The sequence below is a fragment of the Protopterus annectens genome, chromosome 5.part0 (assembly GCF_019279795.1).
Source record: "Protopterus annectens isolate FY-2018-M chromosome 5.part0, PAN1.0, whole genome shotgun sequence".
NCBI classification, from domain to species: domain Eukaryota; kingdom Metazoa; phylum Chordata; order Ceratodontiformes; family Protopteridae; genus Protopterus; species Protopterus annectens.
The window spans coordinates 1,082,263,526-1,082,290,845 of record NC_056735.1 but is presented as its reverse complement, the minus strand read 5'-3'; the positions used below and the strand labels follow the sequence as shown (position 1 = coordinate 1,082,290,845).

Genomic DNA, 27,320 nt, shown 5'->3' with positions numbered 1-27,320 from the left:
TCTCCATAACTGGACTAAAGCGGTTAGTTTGGATATTGTTACCCAAAACGCTCCTTGTTTATTTGATTTGCTCATGGAAGGAGAAGGCATTATCACTGATTTCAGAAATGCTTCTGGTTTCATTTTTTTCATGGTGGGGATTCGTTTGGTGAGTAAGAATTAGTCTTTCTTGATCCCTTACTGTCTTTGTGTTGAGGATCAGTGTCCATCTCCTGCAGGCAGTCCTTCTGTCTTAATTCTGACTTCATGCACATATATATGTCTTGCATATTGATACATGCTTCTGTCTCTTCAAACATTGTTTGGCTCACCATGTTAATTTCACATACTGCACTTGACAGGATGCTCCTAGTTCTTCCCATTTTGTAAATGCAAGCCACCATGACTTTGCATTTAAGGAATGGGGCATTTGGCTGTAATCTGGTGATATGCACACCATGGCTCCTGCCGTTATACATGGTTCCACCAGTTCCGTAGCATTCTAGTTTTCTACCATTATATTTCAAGAATTAGAACATGAAAAGCTTAGACATGAGCATTTTGTTATGAGTGGATTCTCTGTGTGCCCTTTCTGCTATAATATTATTGTAATACAGTAATACTTGCTCAATGCCTTCTTCTCCATCTTTTAAGCCTATTACATGCAGGTTGTTCTGTTCACTTCAGTTTTCTAAGTCTTTGCTCTTGAGTTCAGTTCTGTGGGTTTTGAGCTGGAGTTGCCGTATTTGTGATGAATATTTATCAGATATTTCATGTTGATTGTCTAAATTAGAGCATCTCTAAAGTATAGGTAATTGTTTTAACAGTGACTCTTGTTTTATATTTGCTGTTGTAATAATTGCTGTATCTTGGAGGACTGCCTGTGCTAGGGATGTTAGGGTAGGGATCACTGTTTGGACGTCCTCTGGGGCTGCAGCAGGTTGAGGAAATTTAGAAGCCATGCTACCCCTCTTCTCACTTCACTGCTGCAGTGCAGTTTCCACACCTGTAACATTTCAGAACAAAATGGCTGTAATGTAGTAGTAGTTTGTGATTCTACAGAATATTTTAATGCTTGTATTTGTTTTAAAGATTCTCCAGATTCCCCAGAGTTCAGTAAGAGCATGTCAGTGCAGTACATTCTTATATGTGCCTCCCCAAGTCATTGTCAATGTATTTAGCTGGCACTTAGGTTACTGTGCTGAATCCACAAACTTTGTGTTTTAAATAGTACAATTCATCGAGTTGCTTTCTGAGATGTGGGTTTGTAGTTTTGGAGTTAACATTGCTAATTAGGGAGACTGTGTGTTTGAAACCCTCATGTAGGGGAAAACTGTATTTTCCTTTATTGCAGGAACACACTTACTACAGTAAAGTTCACTGCAGAATGTATTCTGTTCCCTGCTGTCAGCAAAATTACAAACAGTGGGAAGTCTTTATTATGAATGCATGTTACAAAGTGCCCTATTGGAAGTTTGATACCCAACAGTATGTTATAGAGTGCCCTATAGAAGTTTGATACAAAATAGTATGTTACAGAGTGCCTTGTTGGAAGTTTGATACCCAACAGTATATTATAGAGAGCCCTATTGGAAGTTTGATGCACAACAGTATGTTACAGAGTGCCTTGTTGGAAGTTTGATACTCAATAGTATGTTATAGAGAGCCCTATTGGAAGTTTGATACACAATAGTATGTTACAGAGTGTGTTGTTGGAAGTTTGATACCCAACAGTATGTTATAGAGAGCCCTATTGGAAGTTTGATACCCAATACTGCACATCCCATAACTAAGAAAATTTGAGTTCATGTAAGCACAGGTAACAGTAAAATACAAAATATACTGTTACACATTTAAAGTGCTGTTGCACCCCCCCCCTTGATGTGATGGTCTCTGAACATCCCACTACCTTTTCTAACATATACTAAGTCAGACACTGATGTTCTTCAGAGAAACAGTAATTCTACAGGATTTATAAGTTTTAGGCTTAGTATATAGTTCCCCATAATAGCATTTTTTGTAGGTATGGGAACCTAATCACACTTACCATGGTAGAGCTTACAATAGCAAATGCTAGAACATGTAAAATAGAATAGGGTGCTGAGTTAACTTTTCTAAAATAAAATTTAGCTCCCAGGTAGGAGCTACCTTCTTTTTATGTGATCTATGAGACACCCCAGTACTGGAACAGTAATCAAGAAGCCTCAATCCTCACCTCTAGCACCAGTGCGGGACGTGCATTGTGAGGATGACAGGTACACACACAGTATTTCCAGATACAGCTCACTGCATCAAGTGCAATTTCCATTAAGACCACACAGAGACCACCGTCAGTCCAGGGCTGTTTTTTCCCTCTTTCTCCAGATCCTAAGTAAGACTCCCCACTGGCACAGCTATAGAGTTGAGATCTCAGCTGTCTGGCCAAGTTAAGATCTCCAACACTCTCTCTGTCCAACTAGTGCTTCATGTCCCTGCCCAAGTAGCTGACACACGCACACACACACACACACACACACACACACACACACACACACACACACACACACGCACACCTAGGAAAGGCTGGCACAGGTTTACTAGCTATGACCCCTTTTGCCCAGACTATAAGGTAGTTATCGCTGCCACCAGCCACATCCTTATCAGCCACTTTAAGTCCCATAACAAAGGGTGACCAATCTTACTGTGCAATGTTACTATCAATACAAATGGTAGTTTGACCAAGCGCAAGACTATTAGGTGTGGCCCACAGTGTCACCATTAAACATGCAAGTACTCCCAAAACTTACATATGTCTCACAAATATCAGTCACAATGAATGCTTTAAATATGTTTAATAATAAATAATAAAAGAACAAAAAATACTCAGTATATGATCACAGTAACATCAGAGTTCAAAATCACAGGAAATATTTAAAACAACTTTGCAGGACAGTCTCAAATAAATAAACATCTAAATTAAGTTTTCCTATATTTCTGACTATATCTAGAGAATTATTATATCCTAGTTAACTTATGTACAGAACAAGAAGGCAGATGTGGTGAGTGGGTCTTCCAGCTGATGATGTCACGTCAAAGAAAAATACAAAGTACTCAGTCTCTCTCTCAGAGAGTTCTTAAATTAATATCTCAAATATTACTGCTGGGATAGCTTGTAGGATGACATCACTTCTTGCCATCTGACTCTATCCCAGGTGAAAAACAACTATTGATGCAGTTGGTAGCATTTAGCATCTACCTGTGAATATACATAAACAAGGCTTTTCTTATATTTAAGGCAGATCCTGGAAGTCATAAAACAATAAAAAGACTTCCAAGACAATACAGTGAACCTCTAGTTCTAGACATTGTGTCTGTTACTGCACTGAAACTGAAAGATAACATCCTTTTTTATGGCGTGGCTATAAAATAATTTAATTTCAACTATTTTTCTGAAGTTTTGCAAGTTAACCTTCTGTATTCCAGTTTTCCATTTTAAAATATATGCATCTAAACATTTACGATAATGTATATGCATTTCATTTCTGTTCCAGTAGGGTACACTGTGGATACATTTTTAAAGATCAGTACTTTACAACCCTTTAATACATACTTCTGTACCAGCAGTTTGATATACACATAACATACAGTTCTAATACATTTGTAACGTAAGTATATGAATCATGTTGATATTCACAAATGACATATAATTATTTACAAAATTCCAGGTGGCTGGGCTGGCAGTATCTCCTTTTGTGACAATCTAATATACAAAACTTCCTTTAGAAATTTTTGACTTGAAATGCAGAAGGTAAAGGGTATCTATTGACAGGTGTACACTAGGTCAGAATTGAACAATTCACACAGGTATGGAAGAACTAGGTGTGCCCCTACTTGGGAATGGTCCTGGCCTCTATTTTAGAGCAAAGAGAAAATAGCTTCCTTTTGGATTAATACGTTATCCTAGTATCAGGTTTTCTTGGCTCATTCAGTACCTGTTGCACATGTTTAGACAAAAGATGCCTGAAAGGAATCAAAAAGCTATCATTCAAACAGTTATATTGAGATTCTGTATATTCAGATGAATCACAGATCTCGTGCCCTTCATGAGCAATGTCCATTATTTGAAGAGGTTTCTAGTGATTACCTTTGGCCAATAGCATGAGAAGGGAGAAATAGTGTTTGTCTGGGTCAAAATGGGGACACTAGTAGCACTTTAGTAAGACCTTCCTTATCTTTTGCAGAACTTTGGAAATTAGAGGAAAAGCTGGGAAGCCATAAACATCCCTGTCCATGCCTCTTTGCATGGTGTCCTGGAGAACTGTTTAGTTTTCTGAGCTTGGAGGCAAATGGATCTATTTCAAGAATTCCCCACTGGTGGACTATTTACATGAAGAACTTCCATCCACCCATATATATTTATCGGTTTACTATGACTTTCCCGAACTGCAGGAAGTTGAATGTCTGTTGTGCGAAATCACTATTTCCAAGGGACAGGAAATTTAACCAAAAGCAGTCTACAGGGGTTAATTGAATTGCATGGTGCACTTGACCTATTCAGAAGCGACTTTCTGAGACTGTGGAGGGAGGTCGCGCTGCAGTGAGGAACAGGAAAGTAGCCCATTTCCTCACTGTAGTGTGATCTCGGAGTTGGTATATTTAATATGCAGGGGGTGTGGGGGGCACAGTCTCCCACATGGCGGTTGCAGGGGAGCCTAGCCCACACTGCAAAATAGTGGAGGTGAGCTTACTGATGTGGCTGGAAGAGGGGAATGTCTAAAATATCGAGTGCACTTCATCGTGTAAACCATTTTCGACATTCTGCTCTTTCATGCTTGTCAAAATCGACCTTATTTTTCGTCTCTATCATTAATCGACCTAACACTATACAACCTTTCCATAGTAAACCATATTTATCAATATGTATAAATATATCTCTGTTTATGTATATGTGAGTGAGTGTGTGTGTGTGTGTGTGTGGCTGTTTGCGCGTGTGTGTGTGCTTGTGTGTGTGTGTGTGTGTGTGTGTGTGTGTGTGTGTGTGTGTGTGTGTGTGTGTGTGTGTGTGTTTGTGTGCGTGTGTGCGTGTGTGTGTGTTTGTGCATGTGGAGACATGCATTTTTATAAATATGTCCTTCATCAGCTTGCTCTGCCAGTTTTGTTTATTAGAGTGCATTAGATCAATGTGTGCATATTGCTGCTGAAAGGCTGTATAAGTGAATGACAAAGGATAAATGAGAGTGTGTGGACTGTGTTTAGGGAGAGACCTGTGGACAGTGGAGTAAGTGATTTACTCTTTTCCTTAGTGTTGAATAAGTTAATATGTTTAAAGTTACAGGGGTGTAGGAACTGGAAGGGGCTTTCCCACTCCACTACAAAAGCACTGTTCACAATATTTATACTAAGTCATTGAAACAAGTTTATAGGTTCATAGGTTATTACCATGCAATAAATCATGAGGATCATTATGAACCTGGCTGCCACATGTTACCACTTCTCCATCCATAAGGCTAGGTTGAAATACTTTTGATGCTTATGAGGTTCTGAATTTCAATGTAGTGCACAACAGTGATTCAATATAGAGCCTATAGGTGTATATGCAAACACACACGCACATTTTGTGTTATTGATTCATTTAATTGGAGTGCATTAAATGGATGTGTTCATATTGATACTGATTGTCACCCCCCTTGCCTGCGGACTGGATTATTTCTTCCCCTAACTTACTTGCACTTGTGTTGTATCTCTGCTTGAACTATACCTCTACATTGCAGCTATACTCAGCTTCCTCTTTCCCTCTCACTCCTCCATGCACTCCTAAGCACGATATATGTTACTCATGATGAACTCTGTTACTCATGTTTTATTTCCACTGCTATCATGACATCTCTGCACTGTACAGCAATCTCAATTTAAAATGTCGACTTCATATTAATAAAAGTGTACTCACTTTTGCTAATATGAATTCAAATACTTTCAGTTTGACATTACGGACATTGGTAGAACTCACATTCCACAAACCTGTATTCACTGGGCTACCATTCCACATTTTGATGATAAACCATAATATATACATATATATATATATATATATATATATATATATATATATATATATATATATATATATATATATACACACATGTATGGGTTCCATCACATTGGTTAAGTGTGTGTTTGGATGACAGCTGTTTATACAACCATTTATGATTGCCTAAAGAGCTGATTGAGAGGTGTCTGTGAAGAAACAATTCCTGGAGTTGAAGAATATTCCCTTATTCCATATTTAATGCGGAGGTAAGCCCCTTGTACCACCATATTGTGGGCTGCACCCCTTCTACAACCACTCTGTGCTAACACATCAACTCCAGGATTGCACAACAGTGATGAAAGACCAAATTCTATTTTCAATATGTTGTGTTTTCAACATTTTTTTCATAGGTCATGGAAATATATATACTATATATATATATATATATATATATATATATATATAAGTGTAGTTCACTTGGTCAAACATTCTTTTCTTTGACAGAGTGAACTATATATTACTTCATTTTACTTTTTGCCTAGCTGCTGAATGAGGCTATTTGGTAAGTGGATAGATTTAGTGTAGAGTCAAGTTTGTTTTTATGTGTTTATTATCCGTGCTTCTCTTGTGTAGTGGTGCTGTTACAGAAAGGATTTTATGGAATGGAATCTACAGAGTTGGGGTTAAGGACAGGGGCAGGGATAGGGTTAGTAATCATGAGTAAGGACAGGTAAGGGGTGGGATTTTGTATGTTGGTATTGTTAAGTATAATCATATACACACGCACACAAACACACACACACACACACACACACACACACACACACAAATGCACTCTGAACATGAACTTATTTATATAATAAATTTATTTATTTATATACATGTACAACACATACATATATGCATGTAACTTACATATGTATTTATCAGGACAAACAGAAACTGTTCTTTTGAAGCCATATTGTCTGTATACAAGCCCAATCTCACTGCAAAGGTTTGTAGCATATCTGTATCCTTATATAAAATTATATAAATAATAAAAGGCAGACTTTTTTTTTAAATGACATAATAATCATTTTCTAAAAGTATGCAAGAAATATTTTGAGAACATCCTAACTATTCAGGTACGTGACAAAGTATATGACAAGATAGTAATGTGCATATAAGGAAAGAAGAATTACTATATTTTTTTAGAAATAAATAATTATTATCATAATATTCTGTCAGTTATGATAGTCTTGACAATGTCTGATCACGTTAAACCTTATGAAAAGGCTTCTTTGAAACTTAACCTATATTGGGAGCTGAAAGTTTCCACACATAAATGTTGGATTGATTGCAGAAAAAAAAAACGTATTTACATTTATAAGGACTTGTCTTTGAATATCTACTGTCATGGAAAGTGTACTTATTCCCAATGATACCATATTTGGGTCGATTTCCAGGCAGTATCATTTCTCTTTTGTGAGATGATAAAGATGCAGAATTAAGTTTCACTAAAACCATTAATAAAATTAACAAAGGTACATTAAACACCAGTAATCACCCTCTGCAATTAAGATATAACTGCATAATACAACATACCATGCCATAAATGCATATTAGTTGAACACTTTATGATGATGTATTAAAGTGGTTATTACATATTTGCTAAACAATACTTTAGAGGTAGTACTGCATACAAGCTGTTGTGGTTGTGAAGTAAAAGCTTTCTTGTAGCATCCTCAGTGCACCTTACAGGTAGTTAAGCCTAGTTATCATTATCATTTACTTGCTCTTTGACTCCACTTTGCATCCTCATAGAACAAATACACCTTTCACAGGCATCAGGACCAGTTTATTAGATAACAACTGTAGCATTTGTAATTGAATGGATTCATCTGTAACATTTGTAACTGAATGGCTTCACCTGTAACATTTGTATATAAATGGAATCTTCATAAGCAATCTCAACATTTGAAAACACCCATCATAAATTCAGCAGTAAATCCAGCTGCATCCATAGACAGCTGTAAAATGTCTGACACAACACGCTGTTCTTGCAACATAGCAACCTCATTAAAATCAGTTAAGAAAAATTGTCAGATTCTTACAGGTTTTGGCTCATCTAGACACATCCAATTTAAATGAAACAAAAAAATGATGTGCCAGGTGCTAGTCATGATAATACTGTAATGAGGTATCTAAAACGTCTGGCCTAGTGGGTGAATGTCAAATCTATTTTTGGTGCAAGAGCAAAAGAAAATTACCAACTAAAAGCAACCCTTACCTTTCAAATAGTCTGCCAGAGAGCTTAGCTGTCTAACATCTAAACAAAAATTGAACCTTGGTGCCTTGGCCCCCTCTGGGCCAACATTTGGTGGACAATTGAGCACCTAAGCAATGTAATCACACATGGGCAAATCAACATGATGGTCAAATGCTGCTACTTCTGTTGAAAGTCTGTTAGGATCTTTTGGGTTTAGTGAAGTACTGTTCTTTAGATCATAGAATCTTGGTAGGTTTGTACCAATAAAAAAATGTTAGCAATAGATAGAGTCATATAAAACTTGTGGAGAATATGTGGCATGTTTAGTTGAGTTAGAGTAACGTGATTCAGTAATTACACTCAGATACAATTTGTTTGAGAAGAAAGCAGTGGTTTGTTCTTATCAGGAGATTAGAAACATTTTACTATTTTTATAATACGGTTCTTATATGGCTTATTGCAGAATTAGAACATGGAGGAAGCATATAGGAGGCTCAGTAATTGGATAGAGGTAGCTCTAGCTCTTCTACTTTGATCTGCCACAAATGGTTTTATTTGAAATAGATATCCCATTGGCAGTGGGTTTTTCAAATGGCATGCTCAATGTGAATGCCAAACTTAACTTTTCATCAGTGAAAATACCATGCGGCTTCGTATCGTGGACATGATTAATTATTGCACTGTTGGATGAGGTAATGACAAATTACTATGATTTACTATTTTGATTGGATAGGGGTGAAGAGCATTAATTTGCTTTTCTTAGGACTGAGTAGAAGGTGGAACTACTCAAGCCAGGATTCGATGGCTGAAAATGTGCTCTGGGTAATATTTTGAAATGTTAATGTTGAGAAAGCTGAACATAGTAGTGCAGAGTTGTCAGCGTATTGAATATTGAAGTTTGCATAGTTGCTTTATACATGTCATTGATAAATAAATTAAATAATAATGGTCCATGCATGGATCCCTGTGGAACGCCAGATGTGACTGGCAGGAAGGAAAAGAAGGTATTGTTCCATTTTACACATTGTGACCTATAAATTAGGTAACTTAAAAAACAGGTAATAGAATCTAGACATAGGAGATGGAGTCAATGGGGTAGTAATTTATGAGACACTGTGTCAAGGATTTTAGATAGATCTAAGGATGAAATTATTTTTATTTTACATTTGTTGACCGGGAAAGTCCGACTGGATGCATGTCCATTTTCAGCGGAGGCCCAAGGAGAAAAGCTCCACATTTAACTTTTAAGCAAAATATAAGGTGTATACAGAATCATTCAAATGTACATAGATAGTACCAAACTCAACATTGACTAGTAACATAGCATTCAAGCTTAATGCAAATGTACATAGATAGTACCAAACTTAACACTGACTAGTAAGATAGCATTGAAGCTTAAGATTTAACTTATTTACATAGACTGAACACATCTCTACAGTTTTAGGTTGAGGCATTACATAATGGTGAACACTGTTAGTAGGGGTTGCATTTTTTGCTTTATAAAATTGAGATGTGAGCAAGTTAGCCACAACAGGGAGTATAGCAACAAAGAGAGCAAAGATTAGACATAGTAGGGAGTATAGTAGCAGGAGAAGAGACAGAGATCAGACCTTGGATAACAGGTTAAATAAGAAAAGCAGGAGGTGTAAGTAGCTTAATTATAAAGTAAGAGAAGAGGTGTAAAGAGAAAAGTTTAGTGGATAAATAACAAAGTGTCCTAGCAGTGGCACATGGGTATTGACTAAGGGGTTAGAATTAGAGGTGGAACTGGAAGGAATCTGGAGTAGTTGCATTCTTTTGGTGATGAAGCAGAAGTCAGAGGGCAAGAGTAAGAGGAGAGGTCAGCCAGGTGGGGAACATGTGCATATCCATTTGTGCTTTAGGTGTTCTTTCAGGAGTCTTTTAAATGTAACCTTTGAGCCTGCTAAGGTAATAGCAGTAGGTAGGGTGTTCCAAATTTTGCCTATGTAGTTAGGGAAGAGGGAGTCCTCTGATGTATTGTTGGTCTTGGTGACCTTGATTAACTTTTTTGTCTCTAAAGTGAAGTTGTCTAGTTTTAGCTTGTAGTTCTAGTAGATTGGCCAGTGCTGGAGTTTTGTCTGGGAGTAGTAGGAACTTGTGGGCAAAGGAAAGTTGATTATAGTTTAGGAGCTTAGGGAATTCAAGCCAGCCAAGTTGTTTTAGGGAATGGCAGTGGTGGGTTCAGTAGGGGGCACTGGTAGCAAATTTTGCAATTTGATTGTAACAGGTGTTGAGTTTGGCAATTTTGGTTTTGGGAAAGTTGGTGAAAATGGGTGAGACATAAAACAGTGTGAAAAGGAGGTGAGTTTGAGCAATTATTATCCTCTTAGGTTGTGTTAGAAATTGTTTCTTTTTATATAGACTTCCCAGTTTTTTGAGGATATTTTTAATGGTTTGATTTATATGCTGATCAAAGTTGAGGTTATTATTAATGGTCACCCCTAGCAATTTAGTGTGAGTGTCAGGGGAGATGACAGTCCCATGCCTGGACACAATATTAAATGGGCTGGGTATTGTGGTAGATTTGTTAGGTGTAAATAGCAACAGTTTGTTTTTTTGGGATTTAGTATTAGGTTTTTGTTAAGAAACTAGTTTTTGGTGGTATGGAAAGCTTTTTGAGTTATAGAGAGGAGTTTCTGAGGATCATTGGCTGAACAGACAAGTGTTGAGTCATCAGCATATTGTATAACTGTTGCATCTTGACAGATGCTGTGGAGGTTATTGGTGAAAATGGAGAATAGGACTGGACCAAAAATGGAACCTTGTGGGACTCCTGTGGTGATAGATAGCAGTGTGGATAGGTTGTTGTCCCACTGAACTGCTTGTTGTCTTCCTTGCAAATAGTTCTGAAACCAAGTTAATGCTTTGCTACCAAGGGCAAAGTCAGTAAGGGCTTGTACTAGTTTAAGATGGCTGACAATATCAAAGGCCTTTGATAGGTCCAAGAATATGACAGAAGTTAGATTGCCTGTGTGTTTGTTTTGGTTGATGAGGTTTGTGAAAGAGAGTATGGCAGTGATTGTGCTATGAGAAGGCTGAAATCCATGTTGGGTAGGAGAGAGAAGTTGGTTGTTAAGCAGGTATGGCATAAGTTGATAGTGTCTACATTTCTCAAGTATTTTTAGCTAGTGGAGGCAGAATGGCTATGGGGTGATAGTTGGTGATGTTGATGGAGGTACCGGCTTTATGGAGGTGGACAATATAGGAGGTCGTCCAGATGGGTGGTATTGAGGTTTCTAAGACAGATCTGTTTAGAAGGATGGATATAAGGAAGGCAAGTTCATTGGCAGTCAACTGAAGGTATTCAGCAGATATCCCATCAGCTGCTAGTGTAGTAGGTTTAAGTTTGTATAGCAACCTTTTGACATAGTTGGTAGGGATGGGTTGAAACTGAAATATTGTTTTGGGTCTATCTACAGGTTCTGGGTAATTAGTAGTGGTGGATGTGGGCTGTTTTGAAAAAGATTAGAAACAGTTTCTATAAAGTATTTGTTAAACGTGTGTGGTATATTTGTGTTTTCACTAATGGAGGTTGGAGGTGGGGTGGAGGGTCTGCCAGGGTGGAGTAGTTTGTTTATTCCTGCCCAGAATTTCTTGGGGTTGTTTTGATGCTTGTTTTGTAGCTGTAGGAAATAATTATTTTTATCTAGGAAAACTGCTTTTTTTGTCTCATTTCTATGTTTTTGGAATTGTTCCTTAGCTGCTGGGGTTTTTGTGGATCTCCATTGATACCATGCTTTGAACTTTCTGATATTGTATTTTTGGTCTCTCTGGTAAGCAAGGAGGCTGATTTCATTTTGTGTTTAGTGGTCTGGGCTGGAGCGTGGGCATTTAGGATTTCTAGGAAAGTGTTATTGAAATGGGTTATGGCTTCTTCTAGTGGTAGTACTTTTAGTATGTTCCAGTTATGGTGCTTTATCTCGAGTTTGAATTTGTTGGGGTCAAAGTTTTTTGTGTTACGGGTTGTTTGTAATATGGGGGTAGGGTCAGCCTGGGTTTTGAATTTTAGTAGGAAGGTGGGTTGATGGTCGCTAAGGGAGTCCAGGAGGATGCCTGCTTGGTAAGAGGTGTTGGTCTTATTTATTAAGATCCAGTCTAGGATGCTCTCTTTAATTTTTGCATTTCCTAATCTAGTGCTTGATTGGATGACTTGTGAGAAACTGTAGAGGTGGATATGGTTTGTGGAGTTAATAGCTGAACATGTGTTCCAATCTATATTAAAGTCACCAGAGATGATAGTTTCCAGGGGCAGGTTTTGATTTGTCCATTGTAGGAAGCCTTGTAGGGTAGGGATGTTGTTACCTGGTGGTATATAGCATGTGATAATATTGATTAACTTTTTGTTGCTAACTTTGAGTTTAGCTAGGAGGAGTTCAGAGTTATTGAAGGAAGGGATTTGTGGATTAATAGTGGTGATATTATAGCAATAACCCATGCCTGGGTGTGGGTAATGCGGGACCAAACAAAGACAACCGTGGGTAAATCCCGCATTACCCACACCCAGAAGTGGGTTATTGCTATTATACTATGACATTATTTAAGAAAAGAAATAATTACTTTTCTTAAATAATGGCATTGTATAATGCCTCTTTGCTGCCCTTCCGCAGCTGTCTGGTATCAGCGGCAGTTCTGATGTACTGCGCATGCCTACGCAGTACATCAGAGCTGTGGCCAAAAGCAATGGAGAAAGCAAGATCTCCGTTGCTTTTTACTGTTTCGCTATGTTAAATGGGTTTAACATAGCAAGACAGCTTTAAAATAAGCAACGGAGATGTCCGTTGCTTATTTTAAAGCTGTCTCGCTATGTCAAACCCATTTAACATAGCGAAACAGTAAAAAGCAACGGAGATCTTGCTTTCTCCATTGCTTTTTTTTTTTTTTTAAAACCTGTGTCGCTATGTTAAATGGGTTTAACATAGCGAGACAGCTTTAAAATAAGCAACGGAGATCTCCGTTGCTTATTTTAATGCTGTCTCGCTATATTAAACCCAGTTAACATAGCAAGACAGGTTTAAAAAAAACCTGTGTCGCTATGTTAAACTCTTTTAACATAGCGAGACAGTGTTTTAAAAGAGACTTATACTAATGGAAAAAGTCCGGGCGGCCGGACCCTTTTTCCATTAGTATAAGTCGATTTACAATGTGCACACTGGCCAATCAGCGTGCACGTTTTGGAATATTAATGGGGGGGTCATGGTATAATTAGGGTGTTCTTATAGAGTAATGCTACCCCTCCCCCCTTTTTAGACAGTCTATTGTGGTGTAATACATTGTATCCAGTAGGAAGGAACTCATTGTCTGCTACAGTGGCCTTTAGCCAGGTTTCAGTCAGACATAATCAATAATTATGATATAATCATGATATAATGATATATCAGGGGAGTACATGGATATTAGTGCATGCAATGGGTGTACCTTATTGTTAATACTTTGAATATTTAAGCTCAGAATTAGTAGGCTAATTTTTGGTTTAATAGTGGGTAGATGGTTAGAGGAAAAGCTTGAATTAGCTGTGGTAGGTTGTGTGATGCCCGTGCCCTTGCCCAGCAATCAAGGAGCCTCAATCCTCACCACTGACACAAGAGAGGGTGACTCTTTGAAGAGGAAAGGATAACTAAAACACACAGTAAAGTACAATTTCCCTTAAGTGCAAATAGAGATCACAGTCAGCCTGGGGCTGGTTGCTCCCTTGCTCACCAGGTCCCCAGTAAGACTCCCCACTGGCACAGCTATAGGGTCCAGGTCTCAGCCTAGCTGGGCAAGCTAAAACCTCCAGTACCCTCTCTGTCCAACCAGTGCTTCGTGTCCCTGCTCAAGTAGCTGACACAACACATACACACTTTGAAAAGAGGTTATACAACCACACAGACCCTCCTGGGAAAAGGCTGGCACAGGTTCTCCAGCTGTGCCCCTATTACCCAGACCATACGGTAGTAATTACTGCCACCACCCAGCTAATTTTATCAGCTACTAAAAGGCCCTTAAAAGAGTGTCCAATTATTACTGTGCAATATTATTACCCAAGTGGTAATGTGACTATTCAGTCTAGGCTTAATTTGGAGTGACGTAGACAGTAAAATCTGTAAATATGTAATGTACTTAGAGGTTAAATTATCTCTACATAAACCAGCCACAGGTAAAGGTTTTAAAATATTTAATAATAAATAATTAAAACACAAGACAAAACTACTACAGTACAATGCTACTCAATTTCAGAGATCACAAAGAAACTTAAAACAATATTGTAGGAAAGATCTTATTTCAAAGAAAAATACTTAGTCTAACTATCTTCTAAGTTTAACTATTCCTAAGAGAAATCACAGTGCTATTACGTACATACATAAAGAGCAAGCAGTGCTGGGTTAGATGTCCAAGATCAAAATGCTTTCAGTCTCTCTCTCAACAATAGTTTTTAAAACTCACTAACAAACAGCTCTGCTAAGGCACTCCCAAATTGCATCATTTTGACACTTAGGTTTTCCCAGTATTCACATTACATCATTTTGACACTTAGCCTGGAGTTCCCAAGCCACAAACTGCATTATTTAGCAAGCTAGCACCTGCTCAGGAAACTACAACAATAAAAGACATTTCACATGTATACTCTAACAATTATTCCTTAAGTTAAGACAATAGAAAGAATGTGTTCAGCCAAACGCTTCGGCGCCACTTTTTTAGATAATTGTAACTTCAAAGAACATTTGAAATGCTTGGCTTGATTTTCCTTACAGCAGATGGCAATGTTGCAACAATCTTGAAGTTTACATTTTACAGTGTTTTCTTTCATTTAAAAACACAAGGCTGTATTTTACATTTATTTATACAAATGATAGAATTATGTATTAAATTCTATTTGACTAGGCTGGCAGCCTTTGCCCATCTTTCCCCAATCTTCACAGGTTGCATAGGGTTAGGCCCTGGATTTGGGTGTATGTCTCCTGCTAGGATCAGTCTGTAGTTTATATGATGTAAGAGTTTAGAAAGTTTAGTTAGGATAGCTATATAATTGTTTGTTATTGGTGAGCTAGGAGCACATGGGAGTAAAATGAGTGAGTTAGGTGCTATCGTAGTGTGATGGTATAGACTTGAGGATATGTGTTGGCTGTAGTGAGGAATACAAATAGAGGTATGTTAATGCTCGGGCTAGTGGAGCAGGGCAGCACCGAGGTCTACAGGTAAGGACTACTCAGAGGTGATCTCTGCTTAACATACAAGGCCATGTCAAACCCAGAGCTGTTGGACATGCTACACTTAAAGAAATCCCAATCCCTCAGAGCTACACGCTCCAGGGATCTAAACCTTGTCATCACAATAAACAAAACATGCTGGAGGGATATGTTCCTGACCCAGAGACTCCCCAGACTCTGGAATAGATTGCCCATACATGTCAAGCAGAGTGCCTCTTTGGACCTCTTCAAGAGGAACCTTGACGATTGGATGGGAGAAAGGAAATTCACCCCAGGGATCACATCAGTCGCCCTGCTAGACAGGGGTCCAGGAAAGTAAATAATGTGGGAAGAAATAGCCAGGGAATTGTTATGGCTAGGCTTGTATAGGCCCTAGGGCTGATAGCCTAGTACCAACCTATGAACCTATGAACCTATGATCTTCAAATAAAACTATCAGTAAGCTTGATGAGGGTATGGTACACTAATACAATCTTTATTTATTGAAATTTGACTACTGAGAAGTCAGTTGTAAGATATAAAGTTAGTTAAATGTGGGGGCCAGCAAGGAGCAGAGGTAAGCTTTCAAATAAGGGAGAGACTAGGACATGGTTGGTTATTAACCTTAATGTTACAACAGTGCCAGTACACTGGCTTCTGTAGCTTAAGAAAGCTAGGTTAGGCTGTAATAGGTCTTGTGGGGGAGGGGTGGACAGAATAGACCAGAAAAAGGGATGGATAGCCAATAGTATGATGAAAAGGGCTGGCCCTGATTAGGCTGTAATTGTTCTTGTGGGGGAGGGGGTATCAGAATAGGCCTTAAAAGTGGTGGATAGCCAATAGTATGATGAAAAGGGCTGGCCCTGATTTTACAGATGTGGAAGTCTACAGAAACGATAAGAAAAAGCAGTAGGTACTCTGACTTGCTTGTTTTGCATACCTTTCTTATTGAAGTAAAATAAACCAATTTTACTAAGGAGTTATGTGGAAATTCAGAAGACAAGAATTTATAAGAGAAATGGTTTAGTAAAAGTAGAAAAACAGCAGGGCTTACAAATAGTTAAAACAGCATATAGATAGACTGCAGTAAGAATTACAGAATGGGGGGGGGGGCAGCTAATGGCCTGAAAAACAGTAGGTACTTTGGACTTATTTGTTTTGCATACCTTTCTTTTGAGAGAAAATAAAATAAACACTTGTAGCAGGAATATGTGGGATTTAGAAAGACCACAATTTATAGGAGAAAGGGTTTAGTAATACTAGAATAACAGCAGGGCTTTCCTATAGTTAAAACAGCATGTAAAAAGGGAGACTGCTGTTAGGAAGTACAGGATGGGGGGGGGGGCAAGCTAACATCATTGGTGGTGTGCTTTAATTAAAAAAATAGAAATTAAACAAGGGCTAGCAATTAATTTTGTCCAGAGGACAAAACATACATTCTGTATATGTTGAAAATAACACTGATCCCGAGGTTGCCCGGTTTTGTAAAAGAGCACTGCAGGCCAATAGCTCGAACTTGGCTTGGTAAGGATGCAGAGGAAAGTAGATTAAAAGGAGGAGTTTCTGTATATTTTGAAAATAACACTGATCCCGAGGTTGCCCGGTTCTGTTAAAGAGCACCGCAGGCCAATTGTTTGAACCTGGCTTGGCAGGGATCCAGGGAAAAGTAGAGTAAAAGGAAAAGCTTAGGTATGAGCACTCCATCCAATGAGACAAGCAGCTACACCATGCACATTTTTAAAATGGCTCCATGCTTGGTGGGTGATAACAGATGTTTTCCAGGACATCTTGGTATGGATGCATCTTTCAAGGACTTTGGAGAGAGGGATAGAGAATACCAATGAATGTATAATTGAAAAATTCAAAGGAATGACCACATTTGTGCCATAGGATGATGTAAGAAGTTTTCCATAGTGTTGATACATGATATTTCTGTATTGACCTTTATTGACCTGTTGATTAGGATGGATAAGGGAGAGGATAGGGCTTCTGCTCCTGTGTTTATGTATGCTGATAGCTGATTATCTATTGCAGTGGTGGTAGTTTTTAGCTTTTGTAGGTGTTTTCTGGTCGGTATTGGTTTTAGAATGGCATTAAAGGTAGCTATGTTATGAACAGAGGATACTGTAGAAGAGGTAGGAGCAGTGGATGGAGAATACCTCAATGCAGTGTATTATATGGTTTGCTAGGAGGCCACAGACTGCTACAGCTTTAAATTCCATATCTTGGAAAAAGTCACGAGTAAACCCCTTGATGGAACAAACAGACAAAGAGAGCTAGAATGGTAAATAGCACTTAATGTGTGTATAATAAACTGATCTGAACTTTGAATGCTCCATCAGGAGAGTTCTACATTTGAAAAAAAAACTGAACCACTTATTAAGTCTTCTTCCATGTCAGTTTTTATTTTATGTTATTTATTCTCTTGTTAGTAATTCTCTCATACTCTTTAACCTCACTTTTGCTATAAAGCAGGCGCAATGCTTAGCCCTCGCATGTTCAGGTTGCTTATTGAACCTTTATTAGGATACCCTAATCAATCTTGCATTTGCTATGAATCAGGTTAATGCTGGCAATCATTATCCCTTGTAAAAGTGCAAATGGCACTCTGATTTGTCAATTAATTCATTTATGTTTGATATATGATTTATTAGGGTTTTGGGTGTCTTGGTTAACCAGTTTTCTGATGAAGCTTTGGGTCCCAAAGGAAATCATTTTTACTATTTTTCTTCTGTACAGTGTTATGTTCTCTGTCATGATTTATTATGAACAGATGAACTCTGCCTGGAACACTGGCTCCACATCAGAAGCAAGAGCTAAACACATGAGAAAACCACACTGATTAAACTGTATGTCCCAGGAAAACAGACTCACACAGCCTGAAAGTTACCATGCTCCAATGCTATTTAATCCTATTCACTAGTAGTTGTTATTTACTGATTCCTCTTATACCACATTAAAAAAAATGAAAAAACAAAACAAAATAAGAATTAGAGTAATAACATAATTGTGATAGATGCTCTAATGGTGTGTGTGTGTGTGTGTGTGTGTGTGTGTGTGTGTGTGTGTGTGTGTGTGTGTGTGTGTAGGGGGGTTCTGGAGAATAACAGCTGATTCAATTAAAACACCTATGCCAATTGAAGACTAGCCTTTTCCTGCAATCAGGCTGAGAGCTAATCTGGATCATGCAGACCACCTATGCAAATTGGAGACTAGTCTTTCCCTTCAGTCATACTCTGTACCAATCATTCTGCAGAATCAGTCAAATTAACTGTCATTGGCATCAGCTGTCCTATACCACACCCCTTTTTAGAAGCATTTAAACATGCAAACTGTATGTAATCTCATTTACTAAAAACCTATCCGATGAAGTCTACTGTTCAAAAACACTCATAAGGAAACTCAATTGGACTCTCCCACATTTTTATTTTAGTCTTTTAGATAGACTCTTTTGGAAAAAGCTCAATTTACAAGAATCCCACTGTACACTGATCAAGAATTTCCAGGCTATACTAGCGTAATTGTCTTTTTCTTCCTTAGTTTCACTGGTTTGCTAGTTAGGATATATTCTAAGCTAGCTTCTTTCTTTCAGAGCTTTTTATAGCATATAGGCTGTGATTTGTCAAGCTAGACCAAATAGAGCTATGCTACTGTTTAGGCTACTTTGGAAATCATGTGACCCAGTTTACACTAGGATTGCCAAGGGGTAGTATTTCATACTGCATGTTGTTGGTTATCCAGCCTAGAATATTCTCTGTTGTGGTTAAGTTGCTTGCATTTGAAGGGATGCAGGCTGTTAAGATACAGAGGGTTTTGTGTGCATTTATTTTGAGAAGGGCTGGAATTATTACCTCAGAATCAAATTTTGGTACTGGGTATGGGTAGCTTGATATTTCCTAGATAGATTGGAAGGTGATTGCAGCCCTACCACACAGTTAAAGTTATGTTTATTACACAGAATGTTGTAGCCTGAGGAAAAATGTTTTCATTGTCTAGATGTGGTTTCTCACAGGTTTCAGTTATTTCTAATCTTTAAGGGGTATGATAAGCAATCCTGATATGTAGTTCAGAGATTTTCTTGCATTAATGTTGTATATTTTAAAGTCATGATGAGTAGATTTCTGTAGTGGAGTGGTTTCATTTTTGTGCATTGGGATGTTGCTAGGTGTACTTTCAGGGATGAAGTGAGGTTTGAGGTAGTCTGCACCAGGGTTAAGGTGTATATCCCTGCATGTTAAAAGTGTGTTCTGTTGTAGTATTGTTATTATCACCTCTTTTCTTGTGATTGTGTTGTGTAACACTGAGCTTAGATGACTGATATTGTATAGTTAGAATGATTCATTTTTGGAGGGTGAGTGAGGTATTATACAGACTGGGAGACATTGTTGAGATAAAGCTATCTGAGATTATTTTTAAAATGAGTTGGTTGTTTTTGTGCAGACTTGGCAAATAAGTGAACTGGGCAGTGAAGTATAGAAGTAAAGAGAAAAAAAGCGTTTAGGTAGCTTGGTGAGTTTGTAATAGAGCTATTATCCTTAATAATGCATGTTAAATTAAGGCTTTGATGACAAACTTATTTTCCCCTAATCTAAATTGAAAGTTTATGGTCACTTGATAATGAGGGGCAATGAGTGACAAGTGCTTATATGGAGAGGTATTTATATTATTGGCAAAACTGATGAGTAGAGGTTTGATTCTGCACTAGTGGGGTTGAGCATGAAATGATTAATTGGTTGAGGAGGTGGGCATTTATTTTGATAAATAAAAAAAAAAAATTGTTTTTTTGTTATATGTTTTGTTACCTTAGAACACATGTAATCATCTCATAAATTTCTTGTAATTAACATTTTAATGTACTGTATCTGTTAGTTTTCAATGTGGAGCTTTTCTCCCCGGGCCTCTACTGAAAATGGACATATATCCAGCTAGACTAGCCCGGTCAACAAATGTAAAATAAATAAATAAATAAAATAATTATCAATATGGAGTGGGAGGGTGTGGGGTAAGGGTAATATGCTTAGAAAAGCTCCAATTAGTTCAACTGAGCTGAAAAGGGCTACACCCATTTCATTCTCTTGAGAAAAAGAATCAGTGGATGCAGGATTCAAATATCCAAGAAATCTAGCAGCAATGATTAGAATTCCAGGAACTTGCTTTTTCATCTTATCTTACACAATACAAAGCTATTTCTACCAGTAGTACTTTAAGAACAGAGGAGGAGGACTATAGTACATATAAAACACAGTAAAACTGTCTGTGGGTTTGTCCTGGATTGTTTAGAGATTATTTGCCTTCCTAATTTGTGGATGGCAGCTATCAAGTCTGAGGCTGTGGTAACTTAGCATTTACTGTACTAACATTGACTGTAGATGCACACTTAGTACATTTCATCAAGGTTAATCCTGAGACTTACACAAAGAGTTCTCTGAATGTGGAGCAGTAGCTACAGCCTTAAGTGCAGATGCTTTAACTTCGTGCACACAATATAATATTAATTTATTATTAGCATAGTACATCCTGATTGTAGAGAGGAAGAGAGATATTTTATTCTTATGTGCAGCATTATGAGCAAAGTTGGTGAGCCTAGGTAGCTCTAGCTCATTAGAGAGGGATATGGGGGAGGGGCATTGCAAGTTATAGTACTTGACATAAGCAACCTGTACTCTAAATCTAGTACATCCCTTGTTAGACACAATCACAGATAAGTAAACATGAGCCAAAATGATTAAAGTGGAAGAGTGTTACAGGAAATGATTGTCTACTTGTTTAAGGAGCAATCCATTATACCTCTGTCAGTGTCAATGACATCGTTTTTATTCCTGAATAACATTATGGTTTTTATTTACTTTTTCTAAAAGAAAGGATTGTTGTTTCTTTTGGTGAAGTAATTACCAGTGGTTGCTTTTGCTAGAAATGATATATGATGGATAAGTAGTTGAAAGGCTCTCTATGCATTATCCTTGATCTTAATTAAATAAACAATAGTGGTATTTTTACTCTGTAATGCTTCCCTCAGATCATCTGGTCTTCAGCATGGAATGTTTTTTTGACTGCATCCAAACATTTAATACTTAAATATGTATTTATTTCAACTACAGGATCCAAAATAAACATAAGCTGCAAAGCATTTATTGGATATGTTAGAGGATCCAGTGAAGTTTTACAATACTGGCTTGTTGACAATACATTCATTGAATATTATAACTTTAGCCAGCTAGAAGAAGTCAAAATAAGGTATGTACAATTCATTTTATTTTTATTCAATATAACTGACTTTGGAAACTGGCAATTAAATTTAGTTGGGTATAAACTTTTCAAATATCCTTCATTTTACAAAGTATCCCAATTTTACCTTATATTTTCCCTGTTTTTTCATAAAATATTTGACAGAAGTTAGATTTATATTTTTATTGTTCATAAAAATGTTCTTGCAAAAGCTGTTACTCTTCAAACTTTTAAAGCTATTTAGTTTAATATTAAAAAAAATCCCTGATTCTGAGCATTTATTTCCCATTATTTTTTAGTTTTGCTCCTGATTGTTGTGCAAAGACATTGAGAGCTATGGTTGAATATAAATAACTTAACAATGTGATAATCCTCTAAGTGTTTTTATAATAGGCAGAGATGGGAAATATAATAGTTATAGCAGTAAATGTTCTTGTAATGTGAACACTGTTGGGTACATGTTCTTGTTGGGTGCATGCTCCCACATGCATATTTCTGTAACCTCAGCAATTAATAGGTTTATAAACTGCTTGATATCTTTATCATTTTAATTTCATGCATTTTTTATGACTGAAACTCCAAATGCTTTGGATATAGTACATAAAGCACTAACTGATAACTTATACCAAAGACATTTTCTTTTAGGTGTTCTTTTAAGTTGTTATTGTGCAGAAGCAGTTAGATTACATTCCATTAATGAACACACTCATCGTCTTAATTTTTTTCTCTGTTGTCATTTATTTTATTGCCTCAGCTCTATCCATTTCCTAGACTGATTCATAGAATGTAACATTACGCTTGTAACCTACTGGTCTTCAAGAACCTTGCTGCCCTTATATATATATATATATATATATATATATATATATATATATATATATATATATATATATATATAGTTTATTTTTAAAAACTAACAATTTTACTACTTTCTTTAATCTTCTTAGGAAATCCAAGCTGGGGAAACCACTGCATAATATAGCTAACACCTATTTAGTTAGTATAATTAATGCTCAGGTTTACTCTCCAGTCTGTGATTATAACCAAATGGTTATTTGGCTGATCGCTTTGATCTTGAGTAAATTGTAACAGCCATGTTGAGAGCACATAACATGTAGACATGGATAGAGACCCAGGCATTATTATTTTAGAGCATGAAGTGTTAGAGTCCCTAATGTACCAATAATTACAGAAAAACATGTTGACCATTGAAAAGTGCTTTATAGCTTTGTGTTGCTCTACAGATGGTGGCCAGAAATGATGTTGCTCTCTGATAAAGTAATGGCTTTAAGTGTTAGACACTTCATTCTTCCACACTTTTTGTTAAAAACTGTAAAAATGCTTTGGAAGCTTAGCTTTCCTGCCAGCTGTTAACACTCTATAACAAAAGAGCACTGAGTGTAAATAAAATCTTGTTAAGCATCACTCTTTTGTCAGAAAGGTGCTTAAGAAGGCTGCCTTTTTCTGAATTCAAAGCATAATCATAGTATTCAATGTACTACAGTAATTTTAAATATAGCATCACCAGAACTAGTGTTAGTGCCACATGCTATTCATTCACTGTATGGATTTTTAAACAAAACAATGATTTTCTTTACTCTGGAAATAAGAGAGAGGAGTACATAAGCCATTGAGAATGGTGGCATTTCATTAAGTCTCTTAGGATAGGTCTTGTTTTATAACTAGAGAGTTGTTTGTCTTTTCGGCTTTTCCCAGTTAGGGGTCGCCACAGCGAAACACCGGTCCGCTAATGATTGGCAGTAGATTTTTATAGTGCCGAGCTGCCAGCCCGATGCCCAACCTTCAGTGAAGGCACACCCATTTACGCATGTCTTTCCAATGCCACTCTACCACGGGGAGGACATGCAGACTCCACACAGAAGGCGCTCCAGCCGAGAATCAAACAGGAGAACCTCTTGCTGTGAGGCAACAATGCTACCGCTGCATCATCATGGCTGTTTTGTAACTAGAGAGTGTGTTTTGCAAAGAATCTCTACATTTTCTAATTAGACATTAAATGCTTTTAAAGCTACATAAGGCAACATTATATTCTGCACTGTTGTGAAATGAGGAACCGTAGAAGGGGATGATACGAGCTTCTACCTTATAACATTTGGCTGTGTCACACTTCATTTTTAAAATTGAGGCTGCTATAATGCTTTTGTATCTTTGAGTGATGTAACTGTTTTATTGACTTTACATTTGTCTACATATCTTGTAATCCAGAGATTCCTGTCTACGTTCCAAAGAATAGAGGACTTAATAATCCAATGCCAAACTTTCTGTTGCATGACTGGTCCTGAGATGGTGGTGTAAGCCTGGTTTAATAAAATAATCAAATCCCTTCCATCCAGATATTGTCGTGTTATGTTACTTAAATATTGTTTCTTACACAGATAATATATATCTGTGGATTTTAACCTTCTATCGCTTGTCTGCAATATCATTATGTTCAATCTCAGAATCTTCAGGCAGACTGTATACCTATGGTTTTAATCAATTGCAATTATAGCCTCCTCAAAAATTATTCCAGAGTTTAACGTTGTTATCTTTGTTTGTCAAATGCATACCAGTGAAGAACCCAAAGGAAATCCCCAGTATCACCTTGAATTAACTTTATTCTTATTCTCTCTCTCTCTCTGCAGTTTTACAAAATCTACATGTAAGTAGTTGTCATGATCTGAGATGACCTCCTCCTTTTGAAATGGGACTACTCTTGCATAAGAAAACATTTTAGAATATCACACATTAAAGTTTGTTGATAATTGCTTATAAACTAACAGGAATATTAGATGTGGAGCTTGTGTTTTTGATTTTTTATAGCTGTTATGATCATATTTTGTCATTTATTATGCAGGATTATTTATATGCATAGAAGTATTTTGCATAACCTGCATATTTTAAAACTGTTGCAAAACATGTCTGCCAAAATGGAAGGAATTCCAGCAGACTTATCACTGGCATTGCATTTTAGTGATAAACTGCAGTGGATCTATTGGACATTAAATGGCTAGAAGGAAGTTCCACTTAATTTGTCAATGGTGTCATGCTGGCATTTGGATGGCTGTGGTTCAGTGTAGAGATTTCCTTTTGTGGAAGTTCTTCCCAAACATATATTTTCTGACTCTTCCTTTTTTGGATAATTGTCCACATTTGCCTGTAAAGATGTATTTTATTGTATATCTTGTATGTATTTTTACACTATTTTTACATTACATGTTTTATTTGGATATATATTAAATTAAATTAAGGTTTTATGTATTGTATATTGCACTTTAATGTGTTTTAGGAGTGTTCCATCATGTGACTTAATTTTAGTTTCTGATAGGCTGGTTGATAGTATAAAATGTGTTTAATACATTGAAAAAGAGCTTTGCTGCTTATTATTGTATGTTGCTGCTACTAAATTATTGACAGTTGACAGTGTATTCCCTGTTTTCATTCTTGCTGTATTGGCATTTATTCTGTGGAACACTTTAGTTTCCAGACGTTTTTGTTTTTGTTTGTGCTTTAGCAATGATTCTAAATGTCAGGACATAATTTTTCAGGTGACTTAGGCCATTTATGTGAACTTTATTCATGTTTTGATAATAATTTGCATGTTAGTGCTAGACAGTATTATTTTATCAGAACTTAGAACTGTTGGGACAGGCTCTAATTTTAACAGTGGTTTATTTAATTGAAGCATTTGGCTGTATTTCAGTGAGAATGGGAAAATCTGCAAGGCTAGACCCTATTGAATCATTAGTGTTAACAGCTATTGGAACTGGTTCAATATTTTAATATCTGTTAAAAGAATGTAACATGATTTTGTTCAATGTTAATAATGTTATTATTTGACAGTTGAATTGTAGCTGATTTGAAGAGTATTTGACATAGGTTTAATTTATTATAACCTGTTATGTATTTGGTCTACAAAACTGGTCACTCATTGTTTGAATTCTTGTTTTGTTAAGTGCTTTGCAAAGAGTGCCATAATCAACTTGAATGTAAATTTGAACTTTAATGTTAGAAATGTTGCTTTCCTTACTGTTAGTTTGGGGCATTCTTGATTTCTTTGCTTGGGTTTCTTAATCTAGTGGTTTGTATTATTGAATTTTACCTTGATGACCAGCCTAGTTTCTTAAAGTAATTTGTCACTATATTTACCATCATGGTTGTTTTATCGCTGCAATGCATCCTTCTGTGGTTTTACCATAATTGTTGCATGATTTGCATTAATTTTCCCTTTTTTGTAATGTTTCATTCTGTCATTCTGTAATTGTATTCAATGTACTACAGTAATTTTAAATATAGCATCACCAGAACTAGTGTTAGTGCCACATGCTATTCATTCACTGTATGGATTTTTAAACAAAACAATGATTTTGTTTACTCTGGAAATAAGAGAGAGGAGTACATAAGCCATTGAGAATGGTGGCATTTCATTAAGTCTCTTAGGATAGGTCTTGTTTTGTAACTAGAGAGTTGTTTGTCTTTTCGGCTTTTCCCGGTTAGGGGTTGCCACAGCGAAACACGGTCCGCTAATGATTGGCAGTAGATTTTTATAGTGCCGAGCTGCCAGCCCGATGCCCAACCTTCAGTGAAGGCACACCCATTTACGCATGTCTTTCCAATGCCACTCTACCATGGGGAGGACATGCAGACTCCACACAGAAGGCGCTCCAGCCGAGAATCAAACAGGAGAACCTCTTGCTGTGAGGCAACAATGCTACCGCTGCATCATCATGGCTGTTTTGTAACTAGAGAGTGTGTTTTGCAAAGAATCTCTACATTTTCTAATAAGACATTAAATGCTTTTAAAGCTACATAAGGCAACATTATATTCTGCACTGTTGTGAAATGAGGAACCGTAGAAGGGGATGATACGAGCTTCTACCTTATAACATTTGGCTGTGTCACACTTCATTTTTAAAATTGAGGCTGCTATAATGCTTTTGTATCTTTGAGTGATGTAACTGTTTTATTGACTTTACATTTGTCTACATATCTTGTAATCCAGAGATTCCTGTCTACGTTCCAAAGAATAGAGGACTTAATAATCCAATGCCAAACTTTCTGTTGCATGACTGGTCCTGAGATGGTGGTGTAAGCCTGGTTTAATAAAATAATCAAATCCCTTCCATCCAGATATTGTCGTGTTATGTTACTTAAATATTGTTTCTTACACAGATAATATATATCTGTGCATTTTAACCTTCTATCGCTTGTCTGCAATATCATTATGTTCAATCTCAGAATCTTCAGGCAGACTGTATACCTATGGTTTTAATCAATTGCAATTATAGCCTCCTCAAAAATTATTCCAGAGTTTAACGTTGTTATCTTTGTTTGTTAAATGCATACCAGTGAAGAACCCAAAGGAAATCCCCAGTATCACCTTGAATTAACTTTATTCTTATTCTCTCTCTCTCTCTGCAGTTTTACAAAATCTACATGTAAGTAGTTGTCATGATCTGAGATGACCTCCTCCTTTTGAAATGGGACTACTCTTGCATAAGAAAACATTTTAGAATATCACACATTAAAGTTTGTTGATAATTGCTTATAAACTAACAGGAATATTAGATGTGGAGCTTGTGTTTTTGATTTTTTATAGCTGTTATGATCATATTTTGTCATTTATTATGCAGGATTATTTATATGCATAGAAGTATTTTGCATAACCTGCATA

At 36.9% G+C, this 27,320-nt stretch overlaps 1 protein-coding gene across 1 annotated transcript in view; it reads left to right on the top strand.

The window, feature by feature from the left end:
- Positions 1-27,320, top strand: part of LOC122801532 (interleukin-1 receptor type 1-like) — a 1,281,849-nt gene that overhangs the window by 871,512 nt on the left and 383,017 nt on the right. Inside the window, exon 7 of the mRNA XM_044070952.1 lies at positions 21,520-21,655. Coding sequence (XP_043926887.1) covers positions 21,520-21,655 — 136 coding nt within the window. The remainder of the gene's footprint in view (positions 1-21,519; positions 21,656-27,320) is intronic.